The following is a 15,481-nucleotide window of genomic DNA, read 5'->3' as shown; positions in this document are numbered from 1 at the left end:
TTTGGCTGATAAGTTAATATTTTATTTGCAGGGGGCAAAATTGCTGAATGCTGAGCAAGGAAAAGCATTGACACCTCCCATGCAAGATGAAGCTGCTCATGGTTTACATCAGAGCAGTGCCTATGCCAGTGCTGCCCATGCTTGCTCTTCTCTGAAGTGACAGTTCTTTGGAAGAACCCACTTTGCAGCTACTGTGGAGCAAGGACACATTCACATGTCCTTTTACAGAGCATTTTCAGGAAATGGTAATTCTCATTGCCTCTTTCCATCTCTTAAAGCACTGGCGTGTCCAACACACAAAAAAAAGAAATCAAATGGAACAGGCAAGGTGTACTTTCAACTCCATAGGATCAGAGTTTTAAGCAACAGAAAAGCAGCTAAATTGCTTGTTGTTTCTTCCTCAGTGGAAAGTGCCTGAGGGCAAAAGGAGCCCAATAGATATGAACTTATTATCTTCCAATATAGAGGTTTTTGGTAAACCAGTTTCTGATAAAGAATTGTTAGTATTTAAACAGCTGGTCCTTCGGCTGTTAAATCTGTCTAAAGTCTAGCTCATACTGGAGAATGGATACTTGTAGCCAGGTTGGTGAGTGAAACTGCATTCTCCCCAAGACAAATCTCATCTCAAGGAAGCATGTAGCATTTCCAGCATCCTCAGATAGTTCACATGCAGTCTTGAAGCGCTGACATGCAAATATGCATTTCTTTATCTGAAAATTTACTTCAGTGTGGAAAGATTACACTTCTCCTATGAGAATCCAGTTCTCTGGGAAGGTTGATGAAGCATATTGCTATATGCTTTTCCTGTGATATCCATTATTAGAAACCTACCACTGGTTGCTCCTTGGAAGCCATTCACAGGACTTCATGGAATTAATCAATGTTAATTAATCAATGCTGAATACACTTACTTATTGACACAGAACTCGCACATAACAAGGCAGACAAATGCAACACTTGAACCTCTAAAGCACTAGGAAATCCCAAACAGAACCATACATTGAACAGCAAACTTGAAATAAAATACACTATGCCTGTAATCAGCAAATTCCCTTTTACTGTCAATAACTGTTTAAAGAACAGCAGACACACATGCACAACCCTCCAGCACATTAAGAATGATAAAATACTTTGGAAATCACATCTAATCTGCTCCTGGTGCATTTCTAAAGCTTTCCTTCTGTGCTGTGCCCCACTGCAGACAGCAGGAACTAAGACAGGAAAATCAGGAATAGCACTACCTCACCAGAAGCATGAAACCAAATGAAGTTTAGTTTGCTGCTGCAACTGCAGGCCAGTTATCCTACACAAAAGCTGCCAGAGCAGGTGCTGGAATTTCCCTCTTATGTTGCTCAAATATAAATAATTTTTCAGACAGTGCTGTGCCAGGATAAGTCTACCACAGGAAGAGCACCAGCACTAGACTGTCTGAATAAATAAATAAACCTTATCTAACCTAGCCATACTCACAAGTATTTGAAAACAATGAACTAAAACCCGCATTTTACTCATTAACTGTATCACAGAAGACTTGTAAGTCCCTGTGACTTACTTTGTTCCCTCACTGCTTCCTGCTCCTCCAGCCAGACTGAGCAAAATCTCTTTGCCAAAGTCCTCTATCTAGAGACTACATCCACCACCTGCACTGCATCCATCTGCTGACTTAGTATCTCTTGCTGTACAGTCCCTTTCTCCCCAGAACCATTAGCATATCTAGGTAAGCAGGGCCTCAATCCTGTCCAGAAGTTCTCAAGCAGCTCTGTAAAACAATCAGATCAAAATAAAAAACCCCACCCTGACTGTCCCACACACATCCCTGAGCAAGCTTCTTCCCCTTCTACACGCTGTTCCTACTCCATTCTCTTCTGCCCAGTCTATTTCTTAGCTCATTCTGACTGGCAGCCCAAGCAGCAGCACCAGCCCCCCAGTCCTGCCTTGACCATACAGCCTGGGACAATCAGCTTTTTCTAAGGAAATGAGGCGTACGTAACAATACGGCCTCTGTGGGGACTTTTGTGTCCTCTCATCAACCAGTGAACCGTCTGTCCAGCTCCCAGCAATCTGACAAGTGATGCAGAGCAGTTTCAAAGGCACTAATTTTCTGTACATTTAACATAAATAAGCAGGGAACATGCAAGTGGAAGGAGAGAAACCTTCTTAGCACCCCTGCAAGTGAAAGGCTGCAGTGCAAACTCCATCTCCTGTTTGATCACAGCAAATATACACAAGGATGTGGTCTGAATACTTCAGCAGAAGAAAGGAAGATGATTTAGTAATTGCACCTTGTTAGGCATGAACAAATCTAACCATAAAGTACGAGACTCACGGGAGATCTTACACTCGTTTCACTGCTCAGAGCAGCATCTCTTAAGACGTCCAGAGCAAACTGTGGCACCAATTCCGCGATAGAAGAGGCCCAACTTTTGCAAGTTGTTCTTTAAAACATTGGTCTTCATATGCTCAGTGACTCCTTTAACCATAATCAGGCTATTATGTTCACCACACCAGTTTTCCAGGCAGGCATTCCCCAAAAGCTTCCTCTCTCTAAAGGCACAGAAATGCCATGTGTGCTTCTCACTTGTACTGAGACATTAAACTGGTTCTGCAGCTGTCTAAAAAAAATTGTGTTTCTTTGGTGTTCAAATTTCTGACTGTAACTCACATTGCCTTCTCTACCTGCAGTATTTTTAGCTTACTCATTGCTGTTTTTTCTAGACGAAAACACAAACTTCTTCAGTCATACTGTGCTCTGTACAATGGACTGAGACAGATTTTTTCAAACTCTCCCTCCAGCATCCAACACAACAGCTTGAAAACACTCACATAAACTCATCTTGGTGAACTTTCCAAAGTTTTTCAGACTTATTGTAATGTTACAAAAAAAAAAAAAAGGAAAACTTACAGCTTTTTCCGACAGAATTCCTGAGTAATTCCCTGCTTGCTTGCACAGATGTTTTAAACAATTTTACTGTTCTACAAATCCAAGTTTTTCTAGAGTGAGCAAAACTGGATTGGAAAACCTATTCTTAGGCCAAATGTGTTGCTGCTGGAAGACGTACTAATTCAATCTGACAAGCATTTTAAAGGCTTGCTGATCCACAATCCACCTACATGCTGCCTACCCCATGCAGCCTGAATTAGCTGTCATGGTTGTTAGCCCCTGTTAAGACGTAACATCTGACCCCTCTCCTTAACTTTTGTGCTTTGGAAGCATTTATTTTGGACTGCATTATGGTGGTGCCCTCCAGTGCAATGATAATTAAGACTTTTCTCAGTACTGGCCTATAAAACCCCTATTCCCATGAATTTATAACTCAGCCATGAAGATTCTCTGGGACTCAGAGCTTAATGGGCAAAGCCAAGGGGACTGTATCAAATTCTGCACAGTCTTTTCTTTGGGACAAGGGAGAGATGAAACGTGCACAAGTTCAGAAACACAGTGTTACACTGAATATTAAATGCAGTATTAAAAATAACACTGGTGATCTCAAGGCCATTGGTGCCTGACTTTATTCCCATGATTTCTACCTTTGAGCTTATTGCAGGTGGTACATCAGCTATAACAAGGTGCAATGCACTCAACCCTTATTCTACTCTATAACACAGCAACTGCCAACAATAAATACATAGAGAGGCATCTTGGTAACACTAACAGTAACCCCCACTTCACACACAGCCCTCCTCTCTCCTGGATGAGTATCCCGTGATCCCTCCAAGCTCACCACACCTGAGCAAAACAGTAAAATGCACGTGGATGGTTTGTTCCTAATGCACACATAACTTACCACATCTGTTACCCAGATGCATCTGTCCTACACCACAGGACTGCTGTGGCTCTGAGGGCCTGAGAGACTTTCTGGCCACTTCGTGGTCCATGCCAGAGACGCGGATGCGGAACTGGTCCCTGCTGACTGTTTTCCGCAAGGTTCGGATGGTTTTACGGAACCTCTTTTCGGTCTTCTTCCGAGCACAGCGCACATCACATGTGTCTGAAAAGCATCAAGGGTGAAAGCTGCTATAAGTGACCGTGCACAAAAAAACCCACCCAATCCAAAACACCAACCAGTGCAAATCACTGAGAAATCACTTCTGTGCACAAGTCTGAAATCCTTAAGGACTACACCACGAGGCTGGAAGAAAATGAATCAGACTGCAAGACTTCAATCCATGGGCAGATCTTAAATCTTTGAAACTATCCCCATCCGTCACTTTTTCCGAACCATTAATTTTCAAAACAGGAGATACTTTTTGTTACCATTTTGCATACAGATAGAAGTGAAAAAATACGGAAATTAAGGAGCAAACGGCAAGAAGCTTCAAACCGCACCTTGGATTATTTTCCAACCAACCTGTCACCTCCTTCCGGCTTGTTTCAAGCTCAAAGTCCGCAGTGATAACAATTTCTCTAGTCGCTGTCAGTCTACTGAGGGCTCCATGACCTTTCTTGCCAGAGCTGCATGTTAGGTTTACATAGTGGAAGCTCTCCATTACTGAATTATGTCTCTCTGTATGAACAAAATTAAAGGATGCAGAAGCTTGGCCGGCTATGTTATTGAACATTCACCATTGCTCAGCAAATACGTCATCATGAAGAGTTAAAGAAGAGGAAACAAAGACCTCCACATGCCAGTAAACAAAGTTTGGCCAGTTTTTCTACTGGTACACCCTAACACAGAATTGTGACTCCTGTGCGCCTACAGATGTGCTGCCAGGCTGAGAGTGGGGCACTGCAGCCCATCTGAATCATCACTAGGATGGGAACTTGGCTGCAGTGCTCAAACCACATCCCCTGGGCTTTGCTACCAGGTTCTAAGGAATTGCCTTTGCACTACGCAAAGCATCTTAAAACCATGACACTGCCTACGTCAGGCAGGCTACTCAAGGGAAGAAATTTTGTACGCATATGAAGAATGTGAAAAACACATTAGCTTATAATGGTGTTTAAATTAAGTAGTGGTTGCATACGCAAAACATTTGGAGACCATTTTCATGGTTTCAGTGAGGAAATATTATTTAGTTAAAGAAAACACCCAGAATAAGCTTTGGTTCTGGAGTACATAACTCTTCACTGAGCATCCAGGGTAGTTTCTCACTGTTACTCTGCTACGGACAAACAATCAGACACACCGATTCATCATATTGTTTAATGACTCCTTTTCCCAGCTCCATTTATTTGATTTTATTTTTTTATATGTACTTCTCCTCATTCGCTGCTCACTTTGTAAATTCACAGACTGTACTTTCTGATTTGGAACAGATGGAAGAGCTGACCTCACTGTGTCCATCTGGGGCTGCTGAAGTATAAAAGGAAAACAAGGGGAAAGAAGAATAACCCTTTGACAATAGAGTCAGCATAAAAGGTCAGGAGATTCTTCAACGAGGCATCAGACAGTAAGAAGCAGGTGAGAAGAGACAGACAGAAAGATAAAAAGAAAAGGAAGAGAGCAAAAGAATGAAAAGAATAGTTGATTTTACTGAGAATTTATTACCAGCATTATAACAAAAAAAGGAGAAGGGCTTTCCTAGTAAGACTGCAGGGATGCCACAAGGAAGTCCTGTGATCTGAAATAACTACTGCAAGAATCATGGCTGGGAAGGAGTGTGATTCATGAGGTCAGTGAAGAGCAGAAGGCCTGTAGTCCTCTATGCCTTGCTTATGGTGTACTTCATACCTGGAAAGCATTGATAACCCCTGAGCTATAGCTCTAACCTGCTTACCTGCATTTTTATTTTCATACCTGGTATCATCTGTTCCAGACCTTCTTGAAACATCTCAGTCTTTTTCAAACTACATTTTCCTTCATTTAATTTAAAGGTTACGCTTATCTTGATGGCTGAAGCATCTTCAGGAAGAAACAATGACATGTTATTTTAAAAAAAGGAACAGAAAATTTAGATAACCCTAATGTCACATCATCGTAATGATGACATCAAAAAATATGCTGATATAAAGTGAAAAAGTAGTCGGCACAGAAAACCTAAAGAGATGCCATATCCCTGCTGCTGTGAAGCTGGTTCGTAACTTGCGTTGGAAGAAAATGTAGTGAATTTTATTTTAAAAAAGTAAAAAGAGAAGCAGAAGAAAAATGAGAACAAGTTCAGATCTGCTATTGGGTAAATCAAATAAGGGTTAGCTGCAATCAAAGGAGATACTCCAGACCAGTTCAGCAAATAGTTTATGTCAATATAAAATAGTACCTCTTATCTGTTTAGCTGTAAATGCTTTCTAAACTTTACCGTCCAACAGCTCATTCTAAACATATTGTATCTTACGAACACTGTCCAGTCTGGATGATTAAAAAGAAGCATGACACTCCTGGTCTGGCTGTTTATTTCACTACTGATCTTTTCCTCTTTCCTTATTTTTAAGTCTTAGTTTGAGTGATGCTGATTGAAGCAGCACAAGGGGAATTTTTCTGCTGCAATCATGAACAACAATCATGAGGATGAGGAAATAAAAACAGACGGAGCATAACAGAGAGTGAAAATAGGAAGTCAACAGAAACACCTTTATTTCACAGTTATCACCAAAAATAAATCAGTCAAACCATGCAACAGTAAATGTTGTGATTACCCAGCCAGCTGGAAGCATTTGTATTTTGCTGCTTTTTCTTAAGCTGAGATGACCTGCCACAGGTGAGGGTGTAGGCATCTTGTGTTCCTAACAGACAGACCAGAGAGACAGAGAGTAAAGGCATAGGCACAGTGCACAGACTGAAGACTCCTGTAGTATGAAAGATATATTTAATTTGTTGATCGGTATCATCATCCTCACCTTTTTTAACAATGTTGTTCATAAAATACTCTACATTAGAGCTTGTCTTTTTCTAAGCCATTTAAAAGGTTCAGGAAGAAAAACAGCATCTGTCCCACGAGCACCAGATGAGTCCCCATGCCATGTCCTATGGGATGAAGGGGCTGCACAGGCAAAATCCCAGACCCCACGCAGGGCTGGAATGCCTTCACCCCATTCAGCAGTGGCTCTCACAGCCAATTAAGGAATGGCCCAGGGAGCACAGAGAATTCTGCCCTGTCCTCCCCAGCTTCAAAAAGACAGTTGTCATGAGAAGGGAGTCTGAGGGTAGAGTGGTTATAAAAGACAAGGAAAGAGGGGCTTTCCTGGGACACTGTCAGGGATGTAGCCCTTTATTATCTGTAGTGAAAGAGGAAAGATCCCTGCTGATTGTCTCCTTCTTGGGGCTTCCATGACAGTTAGGATATTTGCCCCACTTTACACTCTCTGCAGAATCACATGCTTGTTTTTTGTTAGTTTTGACTTACCAGAAAACACCTGGATATCCGGAGAGCAGCTTAAAAAGCATCTATCACTCCCACCACTCTTAATGCAGTGCAGCAATACCTTGGGTGACATATTATCAGGCAAGGGACCTTTTGTCTCTAAATAAGATAAAACAAATACTCACAGAATTAAAACATCTACCTACACCCTACTAACAAATTGACAAGCAGCTGCTTTTGTAGCTGGTACCTGAGAGCACCCATGCAATTAATACGCTGCTTAGACAGAAAATCAAAGCGAAATAACATCACTGGCAGATGACATCACATAAGCAATTTCCTTTATCATGAGCAAACCTTCTCATGCAGAGAAACCAAAGGAAATAGAAGAATGAGCTAGACAAAAAGCACAGGAAAGAAAGCATCGAAATCCCTCAAAGTATCTCCTGTTTTTGGGGTTGGTTTTTCACTTGTTTTTATGAGTTTCAACATCATTACCATCATGCCTTGCTACAAAGCAAAGCGGAATACCGGGAACAATGACTCATACCACTTAACTGGACAGACCATCAGATTTGACTGTAACCATATGGCCATCACACACATCAGGAGTAGAAATGTATTCACTAGACACCTTACCAACACAATCCTTTTTGTTCCAGTGTAACTTGTAGTTAGAGTGACACAGGCATTCATAGTCTCCCTGCGTGTTCACACACAGCTGTTGGCAACCACCGTTGTTGATGCTACATTCATTAATATCTACGGAGGAAAGGTAAAAATAGTTACAAAAAGATACTCTTCCAAAAGTACTGTATTCTGACTCCGCTAGGTAAACATGTACACAAACACTGCTTAGTAGAGCTTGAAAAAGACTTTAGGAATGCTATCTGGACACCCACCTTGAACTAGTTTGCCTTCCTGGAAATCCTTTGATAAATTTCAAAACAGACCAAATGCTGGTGGAAGGGAAATGTTAATTGTGTCCTCAAACCTCATAATTAAACAATATCCAGCCTCAGCAATACAATAGCAAATTAACTCCAGGAAAAGGAGGTCAAATCAAGTATGAATTGTACCGTGTCTGCTTAATTATTATTTGTAATTTGTAATAAAGACAGACAACACAGACAAGATTCATACTCATTGATCCTCCAAAGTGCTCTGATAGATACAACTACTGTGGAACATGGTTTGACTCTGTGGGTAAACATTGTGTCACCATTGTCCCTTTTGGCCAATTATCCAATTTTAGGGCCTTGTCCTGCCCAATAAATGCCAGTAGGAGGAGAAACCACTGCAACACAACATACTGCCCTTGGTGCAAGCTTGCATGCTGATGCAGAATATACCATTGACTAGTGCTGTATCCCAGGGGTCAATACCAGGGCCAATACTATTTATCCTCTTGATTAAACCTGGATGATGGGACAAGAGTTCACCCTCAGTAAGTTCTCGGATGATACAAAACTAGGAGGAGTGGCTGATACACCAGATGGTTGTGCCACTATTCACAGGGACCTTGACTGGCTGGAAAATGGGTCAATAGGAATCTCATGAATTTCAACAATGGGAAATGCAAAGTTAGATGTCTTTGCTGCTCAGATCCACCCCAATGACTGCTTCACTTGTCTCCTGTAGCTCTATGGCAATTATACATAGACCTAGAAAGCTGTCATCAAGAAACCTGTCACAAGTCCCATAAAGTTTGTGCAACTGAGGGTACCTGCTTCTACATACAGTTTTCTCAGTGGTAATAACAATTTCTTGTCAATCCTCTCCCCAACCATTCATTCCCCCTTACAGATATCCTGTAAGTAGCAATTTATTAGAAAACATTGTGAAACACATTACAAAACTGATCTGAATTCGGGGAAAAATATCCTAATTAACAGAACTTAGACAGCAGGGGTAGGAATGGGCAGCAGAGGAATAATGCAGAAAGAAGGGAACACCTTAAACTAGTATTGCTGCCTGAGATACTACAAAATCAGCCCAAATCTTTGGTTTTCATGGACCTTTTGTCAGGATGCTGCATGCAATGGCAACCTGTTATCTCCAGTATTTATTGACTTCTTCCATGGAGGTCAAAAGGTGTATCCCTACCAGCTTTGACTGCCAGTCAATGAAGGACTTACTACAGCATGAGGATTAACATCTTCTCCCCAGGCCAATTAGCAGCCAACAGCAAAATTACAGTTCCTTTGCCTCACTGGTGGCCAAAAGAAATTGAATTAATGCAGAAGAATTAATGAGAACTGACTTCTTTTTGCAAGTAGAGCACATGAACAGTGTTATTCCTTATCCAGTCAAGTTCCCCTGTTCATCAGGATACAACACAGTGATGTTGTAGCCCTGTAATCTCCTTTGCAAGGAGGCAAAGGAGAGTAGAGGCAGAGGGTAGAACAGAACAATCATACAGAGATCTCTGAATTGTTCCAGTTGGTAAGGTCTTGTGGAGTCAGTAAAATCTTGCCAAGAGCTTATATAAACCAAATTTAATTCCATTTAGTGTCCCAGTTATTGTTAAGTAAAATCTGGAAATCTGTCACACAAATATTCACATTTGACATACGTCAAGGTTCTGTGAACATCTTTCTCTTTCCTTGGACTGTCTTTGTAGGAAAGACATAAAAGATTCAAGAGTATTAATCTTGGCCACTGTAAATCAGTGGCACTACATCAGCTAAATTCCAATCTACATCATGTGAGGATCTGACATATGCACAAAGGCAACTGCAGAACCATAATTTTGGAAGTCATTCAGACCTTCCTGCTCTTTAAGGCCTTTTCCACTGACTTTTCATTGAAGTCAATGACACTTCTGCATGTGAAAATTGTATCAAATTAGGGTTTTCATATCCAAATGCAAAACCTATCAGCTTGTCCTAATAATAACATGGTGTGAAGGTAAAATCATTTGAGCAAAGAAAGAAATAAGCAGGATTATTTTCTACTTTTGCTGTGTCTCATTATCCTAGCAGAGAGTAAAATTTACTCCACGGGCCTCCTGCATACACCTCAGCTTTCGCCTTGCACAGACAATAACTAGACCCGTGGCAACAGCCCTCTATCAGCAGTGGCCTGTGGTGCCTTTCCATAACTCACCTCCACAATGTGTGAAGCCATAGAGAGCATATCCTTTGTTGCAAGTGCACTCAAAGGTGCCTGGATGATTGATGCACGTGTGGTCGCACGTCCGCTCGAAGGAGCATTCATCAACGTCTGCAGGTTTTAAAGGGACGCATCAGTATCTTTCAGGCTGACAAGGCAGCCCTGATGAGCTAACGAAGTTGGACGCAGAGATGTGCAGATTTATGTAAACTAAGCAAATTCTTTGAAAGCAAATAATGTAACATAACGAAATGACAACTTCTAAAAGAGCACTTCAGCTTGCCAAACAAGCTTTTTCTTGGCAAACGCAGAAACTGCTGTTACATTTTTAAAATTATGTTTAAAACAAATTATTTCTCTTCTATGGGAGAAGAAAACTGCTGACAAAACTCTTATTTCATTTAGAAAAGTCTACACAGAAAAGAATTCTACAAAAGAAAGTATTGCCTTTTTTTTTTTCTCCCTAAATAAAAACGAAGGCCACAATTTTAACTCCATGTGAACATACAGTGTCTGATTTAAGCCTGCTGAAAATCACCATGTTCTCCAAGAATGAACATTTATTACACCATCAAAAGAACCTAAAATTTCTGTGCTGATACATTATGCATGTCACATGAAAATGCTGCAAGACACAAAAACTTTCACATCAACTTCACTGACACATTTCATCAATCTTGTTTCTTGAGCTTTGGCATGCTTCAAGGTATCACTTCTGAAACAGTCTAGGAAAAGTTAGAGAAGTGACAGGGACAAAAGGGAGATGTAAGTCTTTAAAATACCTTTATAAACAAATTACATCTGAAAAACCCCCACAAAACATCTTAAAAATCTGATATTTATATAGTAAGTTGGCTCCATATAAATAGCTGTCCTTCTTTGTCTGATTTATAAAGGATAAGAATACATCAAAAATGCAGGTGAAAAGTACCTTCTAATAATCAGTTCAGCTTTCTGAAATTAATCATTAATGTCAGATAGTTGCCTAGGAAATGGCATAATTCACCATTTGGCTGATTGACATTACATTGTTTCATACTGTAGCTTTTCCACAAAACCAGAGCACTTTGATATTTAAATTTTTATGCATTTAAGCAGCTTAAACAGGATTGCTAACTCTATATGTACAAACCATTATACAGCAAAGCAAACATGCTGTGCAAGTCTCACAGGAGAAATCCACGTTATCTTCAAAATCAAATGCTCTATGATGTTTTAGAGAACAGTGTTTCCAGTCTGTCTCCAGGTCTATAATTTCATAGATCATGTTATATCTTTTTCCTTTAATAATGAACTCATGGCAACAAAGTGTCCTATTAAGAAAAATTAATTTCACTGCAGTGGTGAATCAGTCAGTAAGATGGACAGGGAGATATTGTCTAATTTTCTCTATAAATTATTTTAAGATCATTAAGGCAGGGGGAAGTATTAACCTCACAAAAAGTTTTTTAATATGATGCTGTCTCTGTCACTTCCTGATAATAGCTCACTGTACCATTAAACATATCTCCTACAATAGTATCAAGCCAACTGTACTAACTCAACAGCTGTTTCAAAAGAAAAAATATCCAGCACTGAGGAATGGAAATTCTGGAGTCCATTATCACCTCATCATTGTAGTAGATGTCCAAGCCACACTGATTTGTCCTACTTTTGTTCTACTATTGTCTGTCCAGTGCACATACCTTGACAAGACTTCTCATCTGTTAATAATTTAAATCCTTTTCTGCAGCTGCAATCAAAACTGCCAACAGTGTTTTTACAGAAATGATCACAGCCTCCATTATTGGACTGGCATTCATCAATATCTGTAACAAAAAAAGCATTTCAACAAATAAACATAGAGCACTCAACATACTTCTACTGCCAGACCAAGAAAACAGTCTCATCCAGTTGGCTAGAGGAGCCCAGAAACAAAATCCAGTGAGAGTACCACAAAAGGAAGATCAGGTCCAACTCTTAAGAAGGATCTGGCCCCTTCAGTCCCAGGACAGTGTTATTTCTTCTCATTTAACATACTGCTGTCAGTTACATTTGGGTATATGTATTCATAAAAGACCATTTCCCTAAGTTCTGTTTGGAAGCACTTTGACTCCAACACTCTCTAAAAGGTTTTAGCATTTTAAACATTCTCTCCATTTCCTCTCTGTAAACCCAGCAGAAATCTCAGGCAGATTCCTGAGCTACCCCATCCTTTTCATGCCAATATTAGAATGAGGCCTTTATCTAATATTAATTGACTCAGGCTTGGGGATTTCATCATTTTTGCTTAGCAGAACAGTCTTAACATCTAATCACTAGAAAATGTATTCTAATATACTGTATATTCTAACGACTGTCCCTTTGCTCCTTGCCAGTACTCTCATTAGAGCCACATGGACCAGTATATATTTGTAAAACACATCCCTATTTGCACACTGATATTTACTTACAAACTGCTCTAATACCCATCTGACCGTGGGTAAAACATCAGACTATTGCACTGTACACCTGTAAGCACCTACATGCCTACTTCTCCCAGCACTGACCTCTACTTCACCACAGGCCTTTATTACCTCTACCAAACCTCACCTGTGAAAAATGAGGCCATCTCGGCACGAGAGGTGGAAGTGATGAGGGGGAGGGCAGAGCAGAAGAGATTCTCTGCACATGGTACACCTGATGCGATGGAAACCACACCTCCACCCCGGCTGCAGCCCTTTCTTTGGTCAGATTACACACACTGGTTTTCCTCTGCACCTTCATTTGGAGATAACCACCTTATAGCAAGGTGTTGGTAGGTACATGTCTACAGTCATAAAACTCACCCTTACATGTCTTGCCATCAAACTGGAGCGTGAATCCCACAGGACAGCTGCAGTGAACTCCGGTCGACGTGTCCTTACACGTGCGATCGCAGCCGCCGTTATTCACTGCACACGTTTCTGGCCAACAAGATAAAGCTGAAGTTTGCTCAGGGATGTTACAATGGTAACAGGAAACATCATGAGACACGAGGCACAGTTCCAAGCACACTGCTTTTCAAACAGATTTAGTCTAGCGTACACGAGCAGCTACTAAATACATGTGTTGGCAAAACCCCTGCCTCAGCTATTTCCAGGTTTTTTGTGGAGGCTCTACAACCTAAGATACTGTCCTCTGGTTGTCCTTGTCCTTAAACACAAAACCCTGCTCCTTGATGATGAATCTGTTACTGTCAGTCTGTGTCCTTATGCCCACACTCATTCCTGGCTGATCCTCTGACACTTTCCACCCACGCTCAGACAATTGGTTACACTTGGCACTAGTAAACCAATTTTCTTAAATCCCTCCCAACACACCTTCCCATCCTACCTGTGCCCCCAGTCATGCTGGATAACATCCACAATGGTAACCCATGTGCCTTTTTGCCATTTCAAACAAAGTTTGTTGGTCTAACTTGCCCCTATGCAAGCTATGTCTAAATCTAACCAAACCTTTCTAGTGAACACCCTCAAAACACGGTTCTTCACATCCAGCTAAGCAGAAATAATTCACTCTTTGGCATCCATCCTCTTTTAGTCAGTCTAACAGCTTATCACTGGCTGGACAAATGCAATTTTATATAGCACATAATGATTGAGAGAGCTGCAAAGAGCATTTTTTATGTCTGCCTTTTGAAATTCTCTCTTTCTAGCTCTGTATCCTATTTTTTTGCAGCATCAGGCATATGCCACTCATTCTCAAGTTTTGAGAACTTTACTGGTTAATTCCCTTGCAGTTTCTCATCTCACTTTCAGTATTGGGAGGCTGTGTCCAACCTCCAAGGGAATACAGAGTGCATCTTCTTTTTTCTTCTTTCCACAGAAATGTCTTTTTCTTTTTTCTTTTCTTTTTTTTTTTTTTTTGGAAAAAAAGGATATTTATTTAGGTGTCTAAACATGGACTCAGGAGCTCAGGGCTAGCCCTACACTTTTGGTAGCTTCTTTCTCAGCCTCTCAGCTGCAGTAAGTGCCAGTAAGCACAGCAAATCACCCTGACTGCATGAAGAAAGGGCTTTTGAGAGGTGGGCATCCACTGACCCAGCTGCCCTGAGACCACAGTGATTGTTTCTTATGCCAGTGCCTTTCCTGCAGTGACAGACTCCTAGAGACTAGCATTCTGGGTCAGATGGGAACACCTCTAGGAATAATAAGATGGCCTTGCACCCTGACATGTCCTTCTAAATGCAATCCACCACTGGGCCCAATTCTCTTCCACACAGAAGTATACTTTCAGTTGAAGAGAAGCAGGTAAAACACTGCTTCCTCCACAATCAAGGCTAAAAAAAGGGCTAAAACTGTAGCACAGAAGGGATTGTACTGCATTCCCATGGTGAATTAGAACCATGCAACTATACACTGCAGCACACAGACACAGCCCAAGGGCAAGTTCTTGATACTTCCCCACTGACCATCACAAACAATGTATGTAGTTTTTAACACATTATGGAATAATATTATTTCCTTAAGAGAGAGTGAAGCATCAAAGGCAGAAATCAGTCCAGAGCTGATGGTTACAGTAAAAAAAAAAAAAACAAAACCAAAAACAAACCCACACCAATTCTTTGATCCAAAAGGTTTCAACAAACAGCAGAATTATTTTGGATCTGCACTTTTACCCATAAGCAACCGTCGCTTCACCCTCTTGTCCACATCAGCTGCTGCTGTGGTGTTCCCCTCTGAAATTTCCACAGCAGCCTCTTCCCTCTCTGTAAGGAACACGAAAAAAGCCAGTGAGTAAAGGTACCCTGACCAGAAACCTCATCTGACTTTCAATATGTACACACATGCAAACTGCTACATCACACACTGAATCATCAGAGACAGAACTGACTAGGCAGAAACAAATTATTTTTATAAAGAAAGTAGCAATGAAAATCATGAAGACTCTTCAGTCAAAACCATAAGAATACTTTGCTTCTGTGGTTGCCTTACAAGTCATGTTTGCTTCAGTATTCTTAACAAAACAAAAGATGTGCCACAGATGTAGTAAACAGTAACAAGATGAAAGAACTAATTGAACTGTCATGAACTGTTCTCTTAAGAGCACACTGTCATCATCTATCATGAACAAATACAAGGACTAGCCAGTTATGTCTAAGCATTTGATTTCAATCAACAGACAACAA

The 15,481-nt window shown here is 40.7% G+C and overlaps 1 protein-coding gene across 1 annotated transcript in view; it reads right to left on the bottom strand.

Annotated features, from left to right (window-relative positions):
* SCUBE2 (signal peptide, CUB domain and EGF like domain containing 2) overlaps positions 1-15,481 on the bottom strand; it is a 41,881-nt gene that overhangs the window by 15,040 nt on the left and 11,360 nt on the right. Inside the window, exons 7-16 of the mRNA XM_027651360.1 lie at positions 14,972-15,061; positions 13,161-13,277; positions 12,039-12,161; positions 10,348-10,464; positions 7,879-8,001; positions 7,282-7,398; positions 6,575-6,661; positions 5,739-5,843; positions 4,350-4,505; positions 3,786-3,989 (exon numbers count right to left, since the gene is read on the bottom strand). Coding sequence (XP_027507161.1) covers positions 3,786-3,989; positions 4,350-4,505; positions 5,739-5,843; positions 6,575-6,661; positions 7,282-7,398; positions 7,879-8,001; positions 10,348-10,464; positions 12,039-12,161; positions 13,161-13,277; positions 14,972-15,061 — 1,239 coding nt within the window. The remainder of the gene's footprint in view (positions 1-3,785; positions 3,990-4,349; positions 4,506-5,738; positions 5,844-6,574; positions 6,662-7,281; positions 7,399-7,878; positions 8,002-10,347; positions 10,465-12,038; positions 12,162-13,160; positions 13,278-14,971; positions 15,062-15,481) is intronic.

This window comes from Corapipo altera, unplaced genomic scaffold, assembly GCF_003945725.1.
Source record: "Corapipo altera isolate COAL_440 unplaced genomic scaffold, ASM394572v1 78, whole genome shotgun sequence".
In the NCBI taxonomy this organism is placed as follows: domain Eukaryota; kingdom Metazoa; phylum Chordata; class Aves; order Passeriformes; family Pipridae; genus Corapipo; species Corapipo altera.
This window is presented reverse-complemented; position numbering and strand designations above follow the sequence as displayed.